This window comes from Oryx dammah, unplaced genomic scaffold, assembly GCF_014754425.2.
Source record: "Oryx dammah isolate SB20612 unplaced genomic scaffold, SCBI_Odam_1.1 HiC_scaffold_24, whole genome shotgun sequence".
NCBI lineage: Eukaryota > Metazoa > Chordata > Mammalia > Artiodactyla > Bovidae > Oryx > Oryx dammah.
The window spans coordinates 5227203-5252394 of NW_024070208.1; the positions used below are offsets into that span (position 1 = coordinate 5227203).

At 35.3% G+C, this 25192-nt stretch overlaps 1 protein-coding gene across 1 annotated transcript in view; it reads right to left on the bottom strand.

Moving 5' to 3' along the window:
- Positions 1–273: 273 nt before the first annotated feature.
- Positions 274–25192, bottom strand: part of PCDH17 (protocadherin 17) — a 117441-nt gene continuing 92522 nt past the window's right edge. Inside the window, exon 4 of the mRNA XM_040267153.1 lies at positions 274–4984. Within this exon, the coding sequence (XP_040123087.1) occupies positions 4302–4984 (683 nt within the window). The 3' untranslated portion in view covers positions 274–4301. The remainder of the gene's footprint in view (positions 4985–25192) is intronic.

Consider the following 25192-nt stretch of genomic DNA (forward strand, 5'->3'; position numbering starts at 1 on the left):
ACCAATCATAAATATGAAAAGCCACTAGTATCATAAGGCTATGACTCCATGGTAAGTATTTGACTATCCAACTTATCAGGCTATCTGAAAGCCTGGTAATGAATTCCCACTGAGTGACATTATTGCTAAATAAGTTTTCCAAAAGCTTATTTTACTGGCAAATAAAGGAATAGCACAAACATTTGTGATGTCACAATTGCTTTCCAAAATAACTATGATCAGGGTCCCTGCGGTACACAGTGTATTAGAGAATGCAAGGGAAGGCAACACCGCTATTAGTAATAGCTTTTTATTCAGAGTCCTCATTTTCCAGATAGGTCACATTAAACACAGCCATTAAACAATAGCGTTGAGATAAATCCATACAATGTCTGCTGCTTTGTTGTTGTCCTTGTTCACCAATCACTTGGTGCAGCTAAGAACCTTATGGAGCATGGGCTGATAAATGGGGATAGCCAACCTACGAAACACTGGAGCCAGGAAAGTCAGACTTTATTCAGGTCTCATTCAATTACATTTCGAATCAACACATCTTGATAGCCAAAACTCTCATGTGAATTAATGCTCCGATAAGTGTTGTGTGTTGTCAAAAGAATATAATTAGACAATAATGAGTGGGCATATATTATGCCAAATCTCAGTCTACTTGTTGACCTCAGCAACTTCTACTCCATTAGGCAACAAACAGCTTTTAACCTGGTTCTAATAAAGCATACTGCTCCATCACATTACTTTTTTTTCTTTTTTATGGTATCATTTTTTAAATTGAGCAGTACCTAGATCCTTTAAAGGGAAGTCATGTTTTACAAGATCTCAGCTAATTTAGAAAAACAAAACAAGTCAATTTCCCAACCAGGAATTCAATTAATTTATGGAGCAGTGAGCCAATATTTGCATATTGCCTGCAGTAAGGATTAAGTATGCCAGGTTAAGAAATAAAATGAAAGCATTCTTTGAAATTGTGTGATACATCTCTTTTATGTTTACTTTGGTATAGGTACAACTAACACTGATTCTCACTACTTTTAATTTTAATGAAAAGATCTTTTATCATTAACACATTAACATTTAATGGAAACATTGCTTTGTTACCGGTACTTATTTTTAGTTCATCAGTAAACAATTTTTAGAACTTTGAGTTTCTTATGAAAAAATTCTATAGATTCTTTTTTCTGTGCTTGATACAGTTATTCAAGGACCTAAAAGACAAAGTATTTTTATTTATTTTGAATGTAGGGGATTTTTTTGAGGGGCCAGTAATTGGAGCATGTGAATTAAGATATTTTTCACATTCTGAATTGCGACAAAAACCCCTTGAAATATCACTGCATCACCCCTTGGAGCAAGTTGCTCCCCAAAGGGGTAATTTTGGCATCTCAGAGACTTCCATGGAAGCCAAGCACCAGAGGTCTGTGATAAAGGCATTTGCCAGCCAAATGAATAAAAGCAAGATTCCCTTCAACTCAACTATAAAAGCTTAGAGTCCTGACTGCTGAATTACCACCAACTGGTAAATAAATAATCACTACTAAATACAGATAATGTGTTAAACAGCTAAGGCTAGTAAATCACTGGTGACAGAGAGCCTAAAGGTAATCCCTCACACACTGGCACAACCAATTCTTAAAATCTGATAGTGTTTTAATGTATTCAGACACTTCTAATAAATTGAACAACTGGTTACTCAGCATTAAGAACATTTTAAAAATAAACCCTACTCTCTTTGTTGATTTCATTTACATACTGCCTTAGATTTTACTACTTGGCTATTGTCTAGTAAGAGAGAGGCAACACTTGGTAAGACTAAATGGAAATCAGTTTTCCATCAAATCGCAGCTATCAAGCTAAATCAACCTGTAGTCTCCTGGCAAAAAATAACATCATATAACAGAGACGACACATTTCAGATACATAAATTGTCCAAAATATAGAGAGTCAATTAAGTTTCACATGTACAAGTTCCTTTCTTTTCTAATTTAAACATTTATGAATAATAAAAACCAAGAGTAGAGCTTTGGAAAGGCTGTTACTAGGAACCAAATACAGTTCTCAAGAGAATAAGGCTGATGGGAGTTGTCCACTCTTCCCTTTCAAAGAAGTTCTGCAAACGAGGTACAGTCTCAAATCTTGACAGCATTGGACGGAAATCTTTTCAGTTGGATTTTTCGAGGTTTAAAATTACAAAACTGAATTCACCTCTGTGTTTGTTTTTGCTTTTGTTTTTGATATAAGGATTTTATGACATTTACGCTGTTACTATACTGGCTTGGTGGCCAGGAAAGAAGGCACAGAATTCTCCACCAGTTTGCAAATAATGCATTTTTCTGCTCCAGTGCACAAACAGCCTTTATTTAACTCAGCACCACATATTCTAAGGTATGGGCTGGAAACTGTTTGTCATGAAGCTGTAAAATGCCAAAATTTTTAAACACTGAAGGAAAATGTCAATCAAGGCATTTTCCCATCTGCTGCTGCTTCTGCAAGTGCTAATTTTACTTTTTCCCAATTCCTGAAATTTGAGGTTTCCTAGCCTCATATGGAAGTAAGTTTGAAACTTGGTAAATGTCACAAGGAAAGGTGCAACAAAATGAAGGAATAGAGGGTGTATTGTTCTCAAAGGACAGCGATAAAAAGAGTCATAAGAGCACTGAAAAAAAAAAAAGGTAAACCTTTTGTTAAGACCAAGACCTCTTATAAAACACTACACAATGCAAGTAACCAGTGCTGGTACCACACATGCATTAAAGCATTTTGCATGGTTTTGAAATATAATGGGAACACACATCTTGAACCACTTAGGATACTTTTGAGAACCAATCAACAGCATGATATCTACATAGGCAGAAGCTGCAAGTTATTGAAAAACATGAAGAAGTTTCAGGTATTGGTACAAATGTAATTCTTGTGATTTAGCATGACTTTAATAAAAGCTTCCACAAAGGATTTGCACATAACCATGACTGACAGATGTATTTTCTGACCTTTCAGTTAGCTCCATCAGCTCACTCAAACACATTTTGAACAGATTATGTACTGTAGTACTTGGTAGACTATACATTAAACAAGAGACTTTGCTCTGAGGCACTGCTTCCAACACTCCATGGGGAAAAGGAAGCAGGAAAAAACAAAACTCATAGAGTTCGACAGCTACTGAGGCAACACTTGCCATTTACAATATAAGCCCAAATATTTTTGCAACACAACTATATATTAATTTAATAAAATACACAATATAGCTCTTATACACTCAACAATTTGGCTCATATGCACTGAATCTGCAATAAATCAATAAAAATATGTCATTTGATGTAAACACATTTAATTTTCTTACATTTGCACATTTAAATGGTCATGTGATTTGTGTATGTCTAAAACATTTTCACGTTCCTGAGCTATTTTAGTGTCCACAAATGAATAAAACATATCAATCGTGTTAATTGTCTCTGAGTATCAGCACTCAATGGTAACTATTTTTCAGAACTTTTCTAGGGCAAATTTAAAACATATCCATTGCTATGTGTATGTTTGTTGGACACTAAAATGCTAAAGAGGCATTTTAAACCTTTAAATTTTCTTCTCCTTTCATGAAGTGAATTAGGCTATGTGTGTGCAGGACAAAATGAAATATATCTTTTTACATTTAACTTTTATACGACATGAGGTGTTTTACAAATGACCCAGTTTTTAATTTTTTTTTCGACTAATGATACGGAATGTTCTCTGTGTTTATATGTGTGGCAGGTAACTTTATACAGAAATGTTTACCACAAATATGTGTTAATGTTTGGTGTAGCTTGGACTACTGCAAGGTCTTTTCGGGACGTTCAGTAGAAGCCTGTGGTGACTGCTAGAAATTCTACCACAGATCAAAAATTATGACCCTGCTTTGAATGGGGTTTATAGGTAAACAGTTAAGTCAGCATAAACCATGGAGGACAGTCTTAGAGCAATCAGAAAAATTCTTCCATTCTCACTCTGCATACCTTCCTAACAGATTGTCAAAAGGTAACTTGCTTCATCATCCTTTTTTAACTCCTCTCCTTCTTCTTCTCTGTTTGTCTTTCCTCTTTGAGCATCGTTAATTCTGTCCTAATATAAGTCTGGTCAGAAAAAAACCATCGTTATCTCTGAAAAAGAAACAGCAGTGAAAAGAACGTACTCGTGGGCACTTCAGATGTTCACTAAGAGCCTGAAAGCAGCATCGGTCTTTCTTCATCCCTGTAAAATGGGGTTGTCACCAGGAGGGATCACTTTTCAATCAAAAGAAGAAACAGGAAGATGCCAATGCCTTTTGTTCTTTTTCACTTTCTCACAGCCACAGGGTCATTTCCCCGGCAGTCCTGCAGAAGCTTGTCGATTTCCCTCACAACCTCCTCTGCATCCACCGCCTCTCTGCCCAGATCCTGGCCGGGGTGGTCAAGTTGCTCCAGGACGGTGCCCATCTCGCTGGAATCCCGGCTGGCTCTTGAATGCACATCTGCAAAGACCCTTGCCATCTGCTCAGAAGCCAGGAAGGGAGGGTCTCTTGGTTGCTTGCTGGGGGACAGATACTGACTGTCAGTGGGCAAGTACTGGCTGCTTGCCTCAGCCAGGGCTCCTGGCTTTGCTTCGCAACCATCCAAGGAGCCTTTTGTGGAAGTGCAAGGCTCGATGCATGCCTTGGTCGGGCTGCTTGATGCTGAAGGGACCTCTTGGAGGAGAGGGCTCAGGGCACGTTTGGCTTTTAAATAAGGTTTCACATTGGCAATGAGAATCGTGTGCTCTCTCTTGTCTTTTCCAAATGTACAAAAAGTCTTTTTCCCAGTGGGATTCACAGTTTCGTAAGTCTCAGTCTCAACATTAGCTTCAACTGTGGGTACAAAGAGATTTGTGCGGTAATCTGCATTTTCAGCCTGATTGGTTGCAGGGAACTGTGGCATCCAGCACCTGTCAGAATGACCAAGCACTCGGCATTCATCTGTGCAATTAACACACTCTTCCGGTTCTGCAAAACAAAAGAAAGACAGCAAAGCCAATCACTAGGGTCGCCTTTACATTTCTACCGAGACTGTGATCCACTCTCCCTGGGTTTGCTTGACCACTGGTCTCTTAATTAAAAAGAAAAGAAAACAATAATTAAAACATTTCAGGATGGTTGCATAAACCTGCTGGTTGAGACAATGGTTTTATTTAAGTCTATTCTCTAGATATTAACGAATTCCCATAGCCTGGAAAGAAGTAAAAAGTGGCCATTGGAGAATCATTCTCAGTAGAATAGAACATCACTGTAAACTAATCTCCTGGGGATATCAGTTAGTCTTTGTTCTGTATAATCCATCCTGGAAACAGGGAACTTCAAAAAGGATTACCAGGATTAATTTTTCAAATCAAATAACAGTACAGAAACTGAATTGCAAACTTCCATACCAAGTCCTAACCTGTTTTTTTTTTTTTTTTTCATGTTTTATCCCTCTTTTGCTTGTAATTGTTATTTTGGTAACAGTCATGAAATAAAACTTTTCCTTTAAAAGCTTACTTTTCCTACTGAGAGTAGCAAATAAAATTTTCTATCCAAATGTGTTATAAACAACCTTGTCAAAAATGTACATAGTCCTATCGTAGATTTGCAGATGGATCCCATAATCAGGTTTCCTCACTTCGATTTTTTTTTGTTTGTTTTGTTTTTGGTGTAAGTAAAAATGGATTTAGTCAAGAGAAATAGTTCAGAATGAATGACAAATCTTGATTTCCTAAACAGTAATGCTCTGGGAGAATTTCGCTTCTCTTTTACGATAACATGTAGATAATCTAAATAAACCATTCTTTTAATTACCACTGTTTCAAAGATGCTGAACAAGAAAATATGAAAGAAAATTCCTTCACTATGACAACAGTGCATGAATTCAATATTTTAAGCTATAACTTTGAACTATATCTTCCCAGCTTTCCCTTTCATCAACAAATGATTGTCCTCCTTATGTTTAATGGTCCTTTTTAAAACAGGGACTTTTTTTCAGGAGAGGATATTTACAATTTAACTCCATGTGATGGGAATAGAATTCCCTACACATTTGGAACTCTTGGGATTACCATTTAATTGATGCAAGAGGATCTCTATAACGTATAGTGTATGTGCAAGGGGAAAATCAGCAAATTTAATAGCACTGATAAATTTATACAGTTACATTTAAAAGTCGTATACAAAATCTGTTCATATTTAAAACACATAAATCATTCCTTATCCAAAAAGAAAAAAAAATAAACCACAATTTAACTTACCTTAAAAGATTTTAGGATAAAATAATTTTCTATGAAACTAAACTCTTAGAAAGGAATCAAAATGGTGTTTTGACAGAACAAAAATTCTATGATATTTCATAGCATGTATCATGCACACATGAAATGTTAAAAAGAAGTATCTAGGTGGCTTTTCCCTATTTTAATTGTCTTTCTTCTTAAAATACATTTACCTAAGCAGTGAAAAAAATATGTTAAGCTTATTATGTAAAGCAGTCAAGAATGCTGAAATGTAGTCTCAAACTAAACTATCTACTATCTACTTACAAACTCAAATACTATCTATGATTCGAAAGGTTGTCAGACAGATGGACACAAACAGAAGCAGAAGAAGCTAGGAAATTTTCTGGAAAGCCCCCCTGTGCAGATTTAAAGTAGAGTAAGGTTTAAACAACAGGATATCAAAAATGTTTAATATCAGGTATCTGTTTATGTATTCAGAAAGTAAATCATCAATATTATACCTGTGTCAGTAAGTTTTAGAAAAAAAATACGTATCATTTCACTCAACTAATTTTATTCTTCAAAGATCCAGTGAAAAACTTTACCATCCATTTCACTTGGTAATATTTCTATATCTTTTAGAGTTGTGATTTTTAAAAACTATTTACAACCCATACACTCTCTTTGAAATACACTAACATAGTTTTATTTTTCAATATTGAATGGTCTCAGTTTCAGCAATTTGGATAGCCCAGCTCTGAATGAATTTAATATGAATTTAAGAAGAGAGTAAAAAAGATAGAATAATGCAGATGTATGAAAGTATAAATCAACCTTGGATTTGAAACCATCAACATAAACTCTGCAGTTCTACTACTCAACTTCATGTCACAACTGAGGGAGAAAATTTCGAGTACTGATTATGACACATTACATGCTGTTCACCTTGGGATTAGACTGTAATTTTGATAGCAGCCGCTACACTAAGGAAACCACAACTCTGTGGTTTCCCCAGTTTAGTGGTTATCATGTTACCCTTTCATGTGCAAAGTCTCCGGGAGGAAACCAGGTGGAAACAGCTTCACTTTTGGGCTTCCCTGGTGGCTCAGCTGGTAAAGAATCTGCGTTCTATGCAGGAGACCTGGGTTCAATCCTTGGTTTGGGAAGATTCTCTGGAGAAGGGAACCACTACCCACTCCAGTGTTCTGACCTGAAAAATTCCATGGGCTGTATAGTCCATGGGGTCACAAAGGGTCGAACACGACTGAGCAATAGACTTGACAGCAGCAGTTCACAGATGGTGAAGAAAATTAAATGGACACTTTTGTATAAACAGCAGAAACTCTGAGCCTAAAGTGAACTATAATTGCCAAGGGTCAAGGTCAAGTAATTTATAAGAAAGTCAAATTATTTCTGAAATAACATAAATAAATAGATGATTAGGTTAGTACATAAAAGAGACATTGGTAGTAAAAAAAGAATGACCAGCTAGACCAAAAAAAGAAAAAAAAAAACTGACCAGCAAGACAAAAAGAAATAGAGAGGAAAGAAGGAATACTAAGTGAGAGGAGAGAGAGATGGAGGGAGGAATTAGAGGCTTAAGGAAAGAGGAGTCATATTGGGAGGATTTTTGCTATGCACACCTTCTATTATAATTTTTTAAATCCCCTCAATAAACTAAGTGTGTATAATAAAGGATAATAACACGGAGGATTTTCTCCAGCTCTAGAGCCTTAGAGGTAGATGATCAAACTTCTTTCTGTACTGTGGGGAAATGAATTCCAGAATAGATATGTTGAATTATGAACTATAAAAATGAAAAAAAGAAACAAGTTACATAGACAGCCACTATTTACAGAGTTTAGATATTTGCATCAAAAAAAAAAAAAATGTAGACATCCTGGACAGAAAATAAACTTAGAGAACTTTGACCCAAGATTCACTTTTTCTTCTGGGCCAATCTGGTATTACAAAGAAATCATTTACCCTATTTTTTGTCCTTTCCTCAATATAACATGATAACTCTTTCACAAAATCACCCTTTGCCAAGAAAGATCGGATAATCCAAAAGGTATACAAATGAGAGTAACCGAGAGGTAAGCATGTTTCTATTGCAAAGTGAAAACAACTCTAAAGTCCAACAGCTGGAAATATGGGCAGTTCTGTCTGTAGAGAAAGTTTACAGCGTCCAATCTTTTAAATGAATAATTATCTGAAGGACTGTGTGACATCTGCATACATTTAAATTCTTGTTTACTACTAAGAATCACTTTCTATACTACTATGGACTTCCCTAGTGGCTCAGATGGTAAAGGATCTATCTGCAGTGCAGGAGAACTGGGTTCAATCCCTGGGTTGGGAAGATCCCCTGGAGAAGGGAAAGGCTACCCACTTTAGTATTCTTGCCTGGAGAATTCCATGCACAGAGGAGTCTAGTGGGCTACAGTCCATGGGGTCACAAAGAATTGGAAATGGCTGAGCAAGCAGCACTTTCTTTACCACTATAGTCACGTCTGCTATTATATAAGATCCCAAGGGGAGGGATCTAAACATAGTCATCTTAATTAGGTCAATTTTAATTTATATTATTTTTTTTTGCAAAAGATATAGTCACTCAAATTACTAGAAGTACTTGCAATTCAACTGCCACCATAAACTACACACACAGACACACACACACATACAAATCTCTATTTGTATGTGTGTAATAAAATTGCGCTTACTCCAGCAGGTAGTCCAAACAGAATTTTAAAACTCAAATGCATTTCCAATGTATTCCTGAAAATTAAAAATCAGTAACTACCATAAGAGAAATACAGATGAATGAATAAAATGCACAGAAAAGTTATATATTAGTAAAATGAAAGTTATGTATTAGTAATATAAAAGATATATATCTATAAGCATATATATATGAACATTTTTATAATTTACAAAACTTTACATATAATTTACATGCATAAATCTTTTTATTTAAAATCACCAATAAACAATATTTTAATCTTTCTCTTTTCCCTTCAAATGAGTGTGAAATCTCTGACTGAATAAACAACTTGACTACTGATTTTAAAATTTTATATAATTCAAATTGATTTAGAAATAAAGATGTTTGAAATTTGCATATTCATATTGGCTGACAAATCTGAAAGCTCTTTCGATCTTTTTTTTTAGACCTAGACTAAGCTGTTTAACAACTTAATCTTAAAGATATTAGGCAAGCAATTGTTTTCTGCCAAAATATACCTTCAAAGGAACAGTCACTGTGAAAGTTACATATGTGTGAGGAAAAAAGATTTAGGTAATACATGAAATTATCTGTTCCCAAAGTATTGGATTTTAGCAATCTTCCACAAAGTTTACCAGAACTTAATGTTCATAACGTGATCTTAACACTGTGATGTCACTACATCAATAAGAGTGCACAGCCATTTCAAGATGGGTGAGAGGTGTCAACAATCGCTATGTATAAGACTAAACTTTGAAGTCAAAACACTATTTAAGCCAGCAAGGATTATTAAAGATTAAGGGGTATATGTTGAATATAGTTATTTTGGGAAAAGTCAGAGGAAAAAAGTACTTGCGTATTGTGACTCTGTAGTGTTCACCGCAAAGGAAACATGTTGAGGAACCAGTCCATAAAATTTCTTACTTCAGAGTAAATCTGTCTCTTTATTTTAATCTGTATCACTCAAGAAGTAAATTATAAGATAAGCTTATTTTCTCTGTCTTCAAAGCATTATACCACACTGCCCAAAGAGAGATATTAGCAACTAATTTGTTAATGCTTAGGGAAATATTATAAAACATAAAAGGGTTTCCTCCCCTTAGTTTCAGCTTTGCCTGCTGCCTCTGGATCGCACATATTTGTACATCTGAAAACATGCATATTATTTCTGGAATAGGAGTCTCACATATGCATCTGATTTATTTTTTATAATGATGAAATAAAGTCTCTGTCATAGAAATCTGAAAACCAAAATCCATAAATCAGAACATTAAGTAAGGAAGCTCTGAAGGGCTGTGGTTGTGGAGGAAGACCATTTCAAAGAGTTTTCTGTGCTTCGTAACTGTCAACAGAATAGTTTTATTTCTGTTTTGTAAATAGCTTTAAATAGGAAAAGTGCTTCTTCTGTTAGTGTCGTGGTTGCTCCTGTTTCTAACAGCATCTTAAAATTAAAATTGTTTCCAAGTAGACAACTCTATAAATGGAAGTTCATTTTTCATTTGTTCTCAGTTTTCTTTTTTATTTCTAGTTTACCTTCTTTCGAAGGTGGCTGAGATGGTAAAGCATCTGCCTGCAAGGCAGGTGACCTGGGTTCGACCCCTGGGTCGGGAAGATCCCCTGGAGAAGGAAATGGCAACCCACTCCAGTATTCTTGACTGGAAAATCCCATGGATGGAGAAGCCTGGTGGGCTACAGTCCAAGAGGTCACAAAGAACTGGACAGGACTGAGAGACTTCACTTCTTACTTGACCTTCTTTCACCAATGTAAGCTTTTATAACACCTAATTAGTTGTCTGGGAAAGTAAGGAGCTGGCACCCATCTATATTCGTGGCTGGCCCCCATCTATATTCGTGGCTGGCCCAAGTGTTCTGGAGATGAACTCTGCAGAATCTAAATTGACCCCTCTCACAGATTATCTGCCAGTAAACAATGACAAACCAGAACCTTAGACAGACAGTTCATATATACCAGTTTTCTACTGAAAGTTTTTAATGATGTAACCACATCTTGCTTTGCTGTTTTTTTTTTCTTTCTTCAGCACAAACACACATACACACACACACATACACAAAATTTCACACAAGCATGCACACTTCTCTATGAACACAACAAATTACAATTAATCCAAATACATTCCAACAGAAAAAACACCAACACTAAAATACAAATACTGAATACCAATACAAAACACCAATACTAACTAAAATTCTAGTCAGAATACAGTTCCAATAACCTCAAATAAAATGTCTCTTTCAGTAAATTGATACAATTCCTAACATGCTGTGAACTGACCGCTTTCTACCATAAACCGTCCTCTCCTTTTTTGACAATGTTGATGATTATTGACTTAGTTCCCTTTACCATCCTGTAAACTCCTTACACTTGTTACAGTGATAAGGTGAGTCATTCCATATAAATAGCACTTTAACAATCTATTCATTTGATTATTTTCATTTATGATTTCTACGTTCCATATACTAGCACATTAGTTAAAAATAAACCTTCTGATTTCCCTCTATCTAACTATGAAGGGGCTAAAATTCCACTTTGAATATTATTTCTCAAGACTGCATTGGAAAGTTGTCTCAAAACATCTTTCTCTGTGTCGGGGGGAAAAAACCAGTATCCTAATAATTTTATCACACTTTTTTTTCTGCTAGTGTTCACATGACTGCCAGGATTAATTTTAGCACAATTGTTAATATGCTTGGTGTATCTCTTATGCACGGAAGAAAAGGGAAAAATGTGGCATCAGAGAACAGTCACTTTTCTTTATCTAAGTGATCTTTCATCTATTGCCTTGTATTTCCAGTGTTTCTCACTTGTGCACAATGATCTAGGTTGTTCTACTCATCAAATAACCAATACACAAATACATAGATGTGGGATGTGTTTTTGCTTCTTTTGCTTTTTAATGTAAGATCATGTATTTTATTACAACATGCTCATTTGCTCATTTGCTGAGGATGCTTGTTACATTTTGCCAGTGATATCATGATATAACATTGTGTATAGACTCCAGGAATTAAATTGTTTCCTAATAATTGGCCATAAGCGATGAGGATTTAGGAACATAGTTTGCAAAATAAAAATACTATGAGATAAACCTATATATTTTAGGTGGGTGCACTGCCAATTTGGCTTCCAGATTTTACCTCAGTTGTGAAATGCCATTCATCTGCTTTTGATAGGCAGAGAGCACATTTTGAAGAGGAAGTTGGTATAATGCTGTCAAATAGTCAAACCGCGACAGCTTTGAAGTACCAGTCCTCCGGTAAGCACTTGCATCACACAATGTTTCAGAATGTATTGTCCTGGCTTCATTCAGATACCATAAACCTCTGATCTATATCACATTCAACTGAATCCAATTGCAACTGGGTTTCTGGAGTGCCTGGAGCATTCATATTTACTATTCAATGCACCTGCACACCTTCAGGGATGGTTTCGAGTGTTTGTGACGCTTTGGACATAATAATAGGTCTCCCAGAATGAATTTTCTGGTATAAATGTTGACAATCATAGATAATGCTCTGAGATGAAGAAAAAAGAAATTAAAGGGGAACATAAGTTAAGGGATAAAAGCAAAAGAATTTTATTTCCTTATAGGAAATCTGATACGGAAGCATCAGAAATTAAAAAACAAAAAATGAGAGTCTAGACCATGCATTGGGAACCAATGTGACTGTGTCTTGTGGCACATTCTTCTGAAATTAACTTTCAAAACATAGCTGCTCCCCTCTCCTGATCCCATCCTGGAGATGCAGTCATCACCTGGGGTAGAAGCAGAACCCTGGAAGTGAAGTTACAGATAAATGGGGCCATCTCTTTCTTAACAGGTACCCCGAGGAGCACTGACTCTGAAGCTCAATTCTATAGTAACTGGAACGAGGTGGGTTTTTTTTTTTGGTTTGTTTGTTTTTGCTTTTGGTTTTTGAATAAAGGACTCTGACATGACCTCACAAGGGAAAACAATACAACTCAAATGCTCCACAAGATTAAAGACAGCTCAAATTCAGTGAGAGTAGTAGATGTGTGTGATTCAGCAGTTAAAAAAAAAAGTATATTCAATCATTCATAAGGTAAGAACGAACTAAACACCGACTTTGTGCATTGGAAGTTTTTAAGCAAAGGCATCTTTGATAGAATTTTGTGGAATAGGTGTTATGTCAAGTAAAGCTGTGTGCTAAATGAACTCATGTTTATCCACCTCTAAAATTCACCAATCTGGAAGGCTGTATCTTTTCACCAAGGAGTTTACACTTTGACTGGAAGCTAGAAACTTGATTTGAAATTAGGATAGGGAAAATAATTCATGAGCAATTATAATTTAAACTATGTTATAGGAAGACATATATGTTATAGGAAGACAAGACTCTTGAGAGTCCCTTGGACTGCAAGGAGATCCAACAAGTCCATCCTAAAGGAGATCAGTCCTGGGTGTTCATTGGAAGGGCTAATGCCGAAGCTCAAACTCCAATACTTTGGCCACCTGATGAGAAGAGCTGGCTCACTGGAAAAGACCCTAATGCTGGGAGGGATTGGGGGCAGGAGGAGAAGGGGAAAAGAGAGGATGAGATGGTTGGAAGGCATCACCGACTCGATGGACATGAGTTTGTGTAAACTCTGGGAATTGGTGATGGACAGGGAGGCCTGGAGTGCTGCAGTTCATGGGGTCTAAGAGTCAGACATGACTGAGCGACCAAACTGATAGGAAAACAAATGACAGAAATGCAGAGAAAAGCATAGTAATATTGGGAAAGGCTTTGTACAAGAGATAGTGCTTGATCTGCAACTCAAAAGATGATCATGGTTTCAACAGACGGTGCAGAGCAGGGAGAGGGTGATCTAGGTAAAGAGAGCAGAACGTGCAACAGTCAACACAGAGAAATGTGCGCTTCATGGGATAATGAGAGACCAGCTGCATAGGTGGAAGGACATAGACTGTAATACCAAAAATAAAATTACATAGGAAAAATTGGCTAGAATTTAAAAGAAAGTGGCAAAGTTGTGAATAAAGGACCAAATTTAGTGCAGCAGGCCATGGAGCACTAATGTAAGTATCTGAGCAGTTTACTGCATGGATCAGAAGATTTCTAAACTACTCAGGAGCTCGACTGGAAAACTCCTGAGCAACACTTATGAATATAAAAAATTGGGATGGCCAGAGGGCAAGTAGTACTCAAATCAACACTATTTCTGGAAACAAATATATAGCGTCTTGGCTGCAACCAGGATATGTTTCCAACAGAGCACCAAGGACCTGGCAGAACTCTGGCGCCATCATTCCAACTCCAGGGCTACCCCAATCTGCTTACATCCCACTTCTAAACTAAAGAAAGCCTTAATGTGTTATGAGTCAACAGATATTTATATTAACAACATAAATCCTGCATTTCATAATTCTGAATTAGAAAAATATCTTTTTCTTCCTACATCTACGTTATCTCTCTTCCTGCTTTCTCAAATTTGCTGTTATTATTTAGTTCAGTTCTTTCGCTCAGTCGTGTCTGACTCTGTGATCCCATAGACTACAGCATGTAAGGCCTCCCTGTCCATCACCAGCTCCTGGAGTTTACTCAAACTCATGCCCATTGAGTCGGTGATGCCATCCAACCATCTCATCCTCTGTCGTCACCTTCTCCTCCCGCCTTCAATCTTTCCCAGCATCAGAGTCTTTTCCAATAAGTTGGTTTTTCTCACCAGGTGGCCAAAGTATTGAAGTTTCAGCTTCAGCATCAATCCTCCCAATTAGTATTCAGGACTGATTTCCTTTAGGATTGACTGGTGATTTCCTTGTAGTCCAAGGGACTTCTCCAACACCACAGTTCAAAAGCATCAATACTTCAGCACTCAGCTTTCTTTATAGTCCAACTCTCACATCCATATATGACTATTGGAAAAACCATAGCTTTGAATAGATGGACCTTTGTTGGTAAAGTAATGTCTCTGCTTTTTAATATGCTCTCTAGGATGGTCTTAGCTTTTCTTCCAAGGAGCAAGTGTCTTTTAATTTCATGGCTGCAGTTACCATCTACAGTGATTTTGGAGACCAAAAATATTAAGTCTGTCACTGTTTCCATAGTTTCCCCATTGATTTGCCATGAAGTGGTAGGACTGGATGCCATTATCTTAGTTTTCTGAATGTTGAGTTTTAAGCCAACTTTTTCACTCTCCTCTTCCACTTTCATCAAAAGGCTCTTTAGTTCTTCTTCACTTTCTGCCATAAAGGTGGTGTCATCTGCATATCTGAGGTTATTGATGTTTCTCCCTGAAATCTTGATTCCAGCTTGTGCTTTGTCCAGCCTGGCATTTTACTTGATGTACTCTGCATATAAGTTAAATAAGCAAGGTGACAATATACAGCCTTGATGTACTCCTTTCCCAATTTGGAACCAGTCTGTTGTTCCATGTCCAGTTCTAACTGCTATTTATTAACCAACCATAAGATTGCATATGATCCCATATCAAGAAGATTAAATATTCTGGACGGTCAGAAGATGGAAGGGCTAGAAGAAATAAGATCATTATAGGTATCTAGGAGAGAAGTAATAATACTCCAACAAGGCAAGGAAAATGTTACAAATGAAGCAGATGTTAAATGTCAGAAACTTTTCAAAATTTATTCTGGCTACTTGGAAAATAAATAATGAAAATTCCTGAAAATATTTTCCAAAATACATTTCTATTTTGGACAAAGATAATGCCTCAATTTTCCTATTGTATTATTTTTTAAGCATTACTCCATGCCTCTTATATTTTAATCTATTTGCCTCATTGAGTTCCCTACACTCCTTGAGGATCAAGACTCTGAGGTCCTGGTATATTCTTTCACTCTCTATTCTTTAAAAACACACTCAACAGTCTCACTTCTGAATTTGAACAGAATGCTACCATGGATATAAAGGAAGATTAAATTGAAAAAGTATCAAATACTATTGGCTATCTATAATACAAATGACCACTCCTTACAAATTACTCAGCTCATTTATGAGAATGTAATGTCAGTTTTCAGAACAATCCCAGGACCTAACAAAATTATGTATAATAGCTCTCTTCTGCTATGAGATACACAGTACTTAAAGTAACATCAGATCTGTTAAATACATATTTATATAAAATTCCAAAGTTCTCTATTTATCATTGAGAATTATCTTATTATTATTGGCACCATTTTCAATCATATAAGCAAATCCTACCTGACATATATGCACTGAAACATGGAAGTCAGAATATTTTCCACTTAAGATAATTTTTTAAACTAGTGATACTGTTATTGACATTAAAATCTATATTTAAATAATCATCTCTTTAAATTTTAAATTACAAAAACAGTGAGTATTCTACAAAAACCTACATGTCAGCATCTATAAGTTTTTTTCTTCTCTCCTAGGTTCTCCTTTTGTCTTTTTTTTTTTTTTTTTTTCCTACTGCATGGTTGGGTCAAATGTACCAGTTTCTCTTTTTTAATTTAAGGTAGATGCCTCAGTGTTTTATGGTGTATCTGATAGCTTCCATCAACATGAATGAATTAATAAGTCTTTGTAATGTTAGATTCTTAGAAGGGTTAATGCAACTTCCAAAATTCCTGATTTATATGCAGTGAGAAACCTACACTCTGGCATGCAGTAGTTAGTAAAAGCTGTTTGGTTTACAAGGACAAATTTAAATTTCTAGCAACTTAAATAATATTGTGAATTTCAGACCCAAGACTATTCAAATATACTACTATGGAAGAGACATTTTCCTTCTGTTTTATCACCTGTGTAACTAACCATATCTCTGATAATGACACCACTGTTGATGACATGGATGAATACATCTAAAATTCAAGTCATTCTCCTAGCAAAGTGGTAATTCTGCAAAGAAGGTCAATGAAAACACGCATGTTAAGCCAAACTCTTTGTAAGAAGCAAGCAAGATCGTCTTTTTAGTGTTTTTCTCTCCTGTCTGCTATCTGATTTCTGTTCAGATGAACATCTATTTACCAGTGTAAGTCTCACTGTTCATTTGTTCCTATCATTGGTTTGTTTTTAATTGCTAGAGACAAATAAACAGAATTGGTATCATTTTTAGCATTCTCAGAAAACAGTTAACTCAGATGCAACTAATCCTTTCCTACTTATTATTTAGTAATCAATGCCTGACAGTAGGATTTGGGAGCCCCAGAAGGTGGATTTTTTTTAAAAGATTTTAATACTGTTATATTTTAATGACGTTCTGATCTCCAAAAGCTATTCATTAAATTCACAGAACTCTACTCTAGAGATAGAACTAAAGTTTCAATTTGGTTACCTTCAATTAGGTGGACATAGTTCCAAACGAACAGATGAGGGTCTTGTTTAGGTCAATATTTCTTAAAATGTAATTTTTAAAAATAAATAAGTAATAAAAAACATGTTTTCTTTTAAGATTTAAAACTGGTGAACATAGATGAAACTATGATTATCAATATATATAATTCCTATAAAATTACTTATTACAATCATTTAAAATAAATTGAATCTAAATATCCTCAATATGAATGTATCTAAATGCACAAATGACAATAAATATGTATTTTCACCAAAAAAGCGTACTATTAGAGAAATCTTTCTGAGAGAACTGCTAAACTTGATAATGAGTCAAGGTAGAGTCAGAAAAACAAACAGGTCTTTTGAACCAAAACAATTTGGCCCTCATCATACTAAAACAACTCCTACCACGAAGGTGCTAATACTACCACTATCAGTGCTACTATTATTATAGTTCAAAATATATAAACAGTAGGAAAAGAGACAGTGACATTTTAATTGACATTTTAAATAAAGCCTGTTCTCAGAATTACATCTCTAAATCATTAAGTTAGTTCTTATTATCTTTATTGTAACTGCAAGTTTACAAAGCTGGTGTTTTTTACTCTGTAAGACTAGGTAACCCCAAGAATGAATATATAAGCAAAGTCAATATACTCATATCCATGTTCTAGAGTAAATATACATAAATGCATGTTATCATGGGTTTTACTGGCAATAAGAGGCCATTTTTCTAGTAATAGCTTTAACATTTTGTAATCATTAAAACAGACCGAAGCAAAGATATTAGAGACAAAAGTATGAAACTCACATACAGAAAGAGGATACAGGGCCTTCTGGGTCACCCTGATATGTCAAAACACTATTGGAAAAAGCTATTCTGTATCAGAACAAAGATTAAAACGTGTTTTAAAAGGATATGTAATATATGCACACATAATGCAGTATAAACATCAAAAGGTGCCTACAGTGGTGTTTTAAGTACTTTCTTATCTTGGAGAGCATTTTCTGATGTTTAATTAATAATCAACTAAACCCAAAGCATAGAACAGATGATAAACTTAAAGTGCCTGAGTAATAATAACAGGGAAATAACTGTAAGTATATGAGAATTTATTTTATTTTCAGACCCGTAATCTAAGCAAATCTAAAAGGAAATCCATATTGAAATCATAGGAGAAATTCATAGAGACAGTCTTTTTTAAATTGAGCATACTATATTTGAGCTTTTCCCTTTAAAAATGTGTATGCTCAGTCTCAGAAAGAAGTGATCCTTTGTACTGTCAAAGGCATTTTTGAGTAGCTGCTTAACAATTCCATGGTCATAATGAAAATAGTCATAATCTGAACTACTCAGTTTGTTGTTCAAAGCCCTCCTTAATCTGGCCCATATACACTTGCTAGACAATTCTATCATAAAAAAAAAAAAGCAACAATATTACCACCACCAACAAACAAATTCTAACGAGTCTAATCTGTACACATTCTTTTCCAGCAAATCTCTGTAATCTTTAGGAAATGGCAGCAATTTTGTAACTGAACTCTAACATTCCTTTAGAGCATTATAGGATTTAAGTCAATTGGAGAATGTATTAATACAATCTGTCACTGACACATAGTCAGGAATATAAACTGTCTGCTCAAAGGAGAGGAAACTTGAATTGATAAAGTATAACTCTAATCTTAAATTTTTCAGTTCAGTTTAGTCGCTCAGTCAATTTCCACTCTTTGTGACCCCATGGACTACAGCACACCAGGCCTCCCTGTCCATCACCAACTCACGGAGTTTGTTCAAACTCATGTCCTTTGAGTCGGTGATGTCATCCAACCATCTCATCCTCTGTCGTCCCCTTCTCCTCCCACCTTCAATCTTTCCCAGCATCAGATTCTTTTCCAGTGAGTCAGCTCTTCACATCAGGTGGCCTAAGTATTGGAGCTTCCACTTCAGCATCAGTCCTTCCAATGAACACTCAGGCCTGATTTCCTTTAGGATGGACTGATTAGATCTCCTTGCTGTCCAAGGGACTCCAGAGTCTTCTCCAGCACCACAGTTCAAAAGCACCAATTCTTCAGCGCTCAGCTTTCTTTATAGTCCAACTCTCACATCCATACATGACTACTGGAAAAACCATAGCTGACTAACAGACCTTTGTTGGCAAACTAATGTTTCTGCTTTTTAATAAGCTGTCTAGGTTGGTCATAAATTTCCTTCCAAGGAGCAAGTGTCTTTTAATTTCATGGCTGTAGTCACCATCTGCAGTGATTTTGGAGCCCCCCAAAATAAAGTCTGACACTGTTTTCACTGTTTCCCCGTTTATTTGTCATAAAGTGATGGGCCCAGATGCCATGATCATGGTTTTCTGAATGTGGAGTTTTAAGCCAACGTTTTCACTCTCCTCTTCCACTTTCATCAAGAGGCTCTTTAGTTCTTCTTCACTTTCTGCTATAAGGTGGCTTAAATTTTTAGGTGACTCATTTTCATTTTTGAGGTTCAGATGAGTATGTTTCTCAATGTAATATTACCTAGTATTAAAATATAAGGTCCAGGCTAAATTAAAACTAAATTTTACTATTTAACTTGGCAAATTTCTAATAAAATGTTTTAATGTTTACTAATTGGATCAATAAAAATATACATGATCACAAAAGAAAATTATCTAGCTAATTATTATAAATATAGTGTTAAGTACTGTTACACACTGGGAAACTTCTAAATTAGGAGTATGCAGAAAAATAGAACTTTCCTACCTATTAGGTAGTCATTTTATTATTAAAAACATATATCTATAAATAATTTTGCATAAAACTTCAAATATAAATGATGTGTTTTGAGATTAAGCATTTCTTTTAAAAGTATGCAGTCTAATGTTAGGTCACTGAACTACTTATTATCCGTAAACATAAGAGCTGTAGCTATAGAAACCACACACTTTCAGGACTTCCTCAGTGGTTCAGTGGTTAAAAATCTGCCTTGCTATGCAAGGGATGTAGGTTCAATTCCTGGTTGGGGAACTAGGATCCCACATGCCAGAGAGTAAATAAGTCTGTGCACTGTAACCAGAGAGTCCATGAGTCACAATAAAAGGTCCCTCATGACACAACTGAGATCTGACACAGCCAAATAAATAAATATTTAAAAAAAGAGAGAAACCACACATTTTGGAGGTAGTGATTTAACAAAAAGAGAGTTATTCTGATTACTGAATAACTTACATATATATGATGATTGTATTACATATAATAATTATAGTATAATAAAGGAAATATATATATTCTATATAAAAGTAGAAAATACTGCATTCAGTGAGCTCCAATAGTTGAGTTCTAAATTGAAGAATTTTATACTAGCTTCACTATTTTGATACTTTAAAAGAACTATGTAAGTTAGAAAGAGTAAGATAACCCCAATATGTCTGATAATAATCAAAAAATAAATACACCTGAAAAGCAACTGTGCCTACCATTATGCATGCACGCTTTGTACACACGATAAAGGAATGCATTCCTGTATCAGATGGAAATGAATGGAAGAAACCTTGCTTAAGGGCGCAAATCTTCAAGAATCATTTAGTGAATATTAAACAAAAACGATCTAATCCAAGTAACATCACCTACTGGTTTTCCTGGTGCTCAGTCACAGTGCCCAGATGGCTCCATGTTTCAAGCTGGAAGCTGGCCATGGAAAGCACAGGTGCGTACGCACACATACAGTCACGGGGAGCACACCCACATACATGAACAGAAAGTGGGTCTCAGATTGAGAGAGAAAGAATTTTAAGAATATACAAAGTGACAAACAGAAATGTACGTTTTACAAACTGAACTGCTCTATGGGTATAAATATTATCTTTGATTCAATTTTCACAGAACTGGAAAATAAAACTCTTTTACCCAAGTGGATAGCAATTTAATGAATGTGAAATCACAACTATTTAAGGGTAATAAAAAAGACTTTTTATAGACATGTGTATGTGTGTGTGTGTGTGTGTGAGAGAGTATGGCTGCACATCTACATTGTCAAATTTTCCAGTTCACCCTCCAAAATCAGGAACAAATATAACCTTTTGACTCTATAGTTCTGTGCCTAAGGTCCTTTTTATATTTTCTCTCCAAACTCCATTCATTTCCATGCAAAAATGATGCAATCTTTTTTCTGGCATCAGTCAAGCTACACAAATAAATACAAAAGTGATAGTTAGACTGCTATAACATACACATATATTTTTCAAGCACAGCTATATATATATATATATATGTATAAAAATCTGTTTTAGTGTGATGTGTAAACATTTTACAAGGTAAGATGTAAAGGAGCCTTTAAAGCATTTCTACAAAATAACAATTATCTAATACAAAATGAAATTGTCTTTCCAAAAGGAAACAAGAATTTGGGGATCCAGTTTCTCAGGTAAAGCATAATTCTTCAGTGCCAAACAATAAAAGTTTGCTCTATACCCACATATAACATCCAAAGAAAATAATCAGTTCCTTTTTCTTATCAAAATTTCCTTTTCATTCCATCAATTTCTTACTTTGTTTTTCCTACCTACAGGCTTTCCTAAGTGAAATTAGAGCAAGTAGTAGATTTTTTTATATTAAATACTTAAGAATTGAGCCACTTAAACTCACATAAAAATAATAAATATGAACAACAATATAAACAAATATTTATATTCTTTTTTCAATCCTTAATATTAGATACATTCTCCTGGTATACTAACCATTGCAGATATCACAGGATAAATTACTTATTTACTATGCTATTTTCCTTTAAAAATAGTCTACAAGTTCTTTCTGGATATATATACGTATATGTGTAAGCATATATGCATATATATATATATAATGTATGTGTGTCTAGTCCTCTGACTGCCATCATTTAACAAGTAAAATTCGGATTACAGAAAGAAAGCTAGCAGATGAAGAAATTGCTCACCTGGAGGAGGCAGATCAACAGACTGAAGTCTACTTGTGATGGTGTGTAGGGTGAGGATAGCAAAGGAAAGCAAAGTCGGGAATGCTTGAAAAATAAAATATTTTTAGTTAACAAATAGAAAAGCCAAGCTCGAAAATAGGGCCGATAGAATCACGAATCCTTCTCTACTGACTTCAAATTTTATATTACAATTCTCTAGATGGATCAGTCCTTATGGACATGGTTACTGGCATTTCCCCAAATACAAAAGACAGTCTTATTGGAAGGAAATATCTTGTTTGGAGTATTTCAGTTTAGATGAGATAGAAACATGCAAATTAACTATATGAATGCCTAGAACAATAGGGAAAATAATCTTGTGATGCTGATAGAGTCATTTTTCCTAAATAAAATAAAAACTTTTCTTCAATAAAGAAGACGTAAACAAGCAGAATCAAAATTAAACTTGCAAACTGTCCAATATTCCTAGAGAGTAAGGCTTTAATAGTTTTAACTGCATTTTTTTTCTTAATGTTAGTTACACAATATATGTTGTTTGGTACTTGAAACAATAGACTGTGTAATATATTTAACACTTCACTCAGTTGCCTAGAAACTTCTGACTTTTAGAATGTACTGACAGTACTAATGATGAACATATGCATTTCTGTAACATTTTCTACTCTTTCCACACACCGTAAAAGAAGTTGTTAAATATAAAATTAAGGAAATGTGGCTTTTGGGGGTTTTGTTTGCTTTTTCTGAATTTCTGCCTAACTTAGGCATATATTGATCAACTTAGACGAAAAAAAGAACATTTCATTTGCATTAATGTTATTGAAATGTGCAGTTAATATATGAAATTGATTGCTGCCTAAAAGTTCTGCCAAAAAAAAAAAAAAAAAAGCCTGTCGGTGACTAAAGTAGCTTTATTTCCTAAATAGTCTCATTTTCTTATTTTAATCTTTATTCAACATCTGTTGTTTGCCCCTCCCCCACAATGTAATTATGCAGAATCCAATGTAAAACAGACTGAGTAGTTAATAATGGACAGCTCAAACACTTTTTTGCCCTGTTGCCCTACAGATGTTTCATTTTTTCCCTTCTGTCTTCGTGTTTAATTTGTGTATGTTTCTCTCTTTTTCTTTAAGTATATTCCCACAACAGATGGAAACACCTGAAAATAAGTCTGCCTCATGCACATGTTTAAATAATGCCTACTGTGATTTTTAGCACAGTAAAGAGAACACAGAACACATAGAGTATTTGTTTAGGGGAAGAAGAATTAATCTCTAAGTCATCTTGTTATGTACTCAATTGAAAATTCTGAACAGACAATTTAGTTCTTGCTGAAGATAGATGAGAAAAAGTTACAGTCTACAACCTTCATTTATTCTTAACTTTGTTACCAGGTTCATTCGTCTTTTATAAATTTGACGTGATTCTTTTAAATTTTCAGTCCTACCACAAACTTAACTTTTTTCTATCCACTGGCCATTTTATTGTGTAAAAGGCACTTTAATAATAATCCGAAAACAAAGAAGAAGAAATCAACATCTAACATTTTTCAGATATATTCAAAACATATTTTATATTTTTAAAATAGTATAACCAAAGTCACATAAAGTATAGACTTTTTATTCAGAAAAATGCACCACATCCAAATTAGGGATAAAGAAGCTAAAGGTTATGCACTGGGTTGGATATTATATCCCAAATATTCATTACCACCCAGAATCTATGACCTTTGGAAACAGGGTACTTGAAGATGTAATCAAAGATGAGGTTATACTGGATGATAGTTGGCCCTACTCCAAAATCTGCTGTCCTTTTAGGAAAAAAAAATAAAAGACACTCACACAGGGGGGACAGTCACACAGGGGGCACACTGGGTGAAAATGGAAGTTAAGTTTGGAGTACCATGTCTAAGATTGCTGGCAATCACCAGAAGCTAGGTAGAGACAGAGTCTTCCTCCAGAGCCATCAGGGAGCAGGGCCCTGATGATACCGTGATTGGTTGGTTGGCTTAGTTGGTTTAGTCGCTCAGTCGCATCTCACTCTTTGTGACCCCACAGACTGTAGAGAGCCAGGCTCCACTGTCCATGGGATTCTCCAGGCAAGAACACTGGAGTTGGTTGCCATTTCCTTCTTAAGATACCTTGATCTGGGACCACTAATCTCCAGAAATGGGAGAGAATAAATTTCTATTATTTTAAGCCACATAGTTTATGGTATTTTGTTATGGCAGCTTTAGGTAACTAATAATGATTTTGGTACCAAAAGTGAGGTGTTACTCTTAACATATAACCTAAAAATGTAAAAGCGACTTTGGAATTGGGTGACGGATAGAAGATGCAAGGTTTTGAAATTTATGTTTTTTAAAAAGCTTAAATTGCCTTAAGGAAACTACTGGAAGAAATATGGACATTAAAGGTGATTTTGCCGAGAGCTCAGGAAGAAGCCAAGGAGAGCTGTACAGAAAGCATCTGTCATCTTAGAGGAAACCTATGTGTTATCATGAACAGAATGTAGATAGAAGTACAAACAGTACAGTTGCTTCTTGTGAGAGCTCATATGGGAATGTTACTGGACTCTGGAAGGCAATTGTTGTTATAAGTGGCAGAAAACCTGGCCAAATTATTCTGTGCGAAGTAGAATGTATAATCAATGAACTTGGATATTTAGCTGAGGAGATTTCCAAGCAAAGTGCATTAGGCGTGGTTTGGTTTCTCCTTGCTGGTTATCGTGCAATGTGAAAGAGATTAACAGGAATGGATTTTCAAGCAAAAAGAAACCACGACTTGATTTGGAAAAGTCTCAGTTTATCCAGATAGCATGCTCTGGAAATAAGGACAATGGTGGACAGTCATTTGCTACAGATATTTGACATATAAGTGATAGATCCACTCAGTCATCTCAAGAGAAGTCAGAATTAGGAATGAGATTATCAAGGAATAATCTATGGATGTGTATCTAATGGCATGGATCCCCTCAACATCCACAGAAGACAAATATTTTTGTCAATTACATTTTCACTA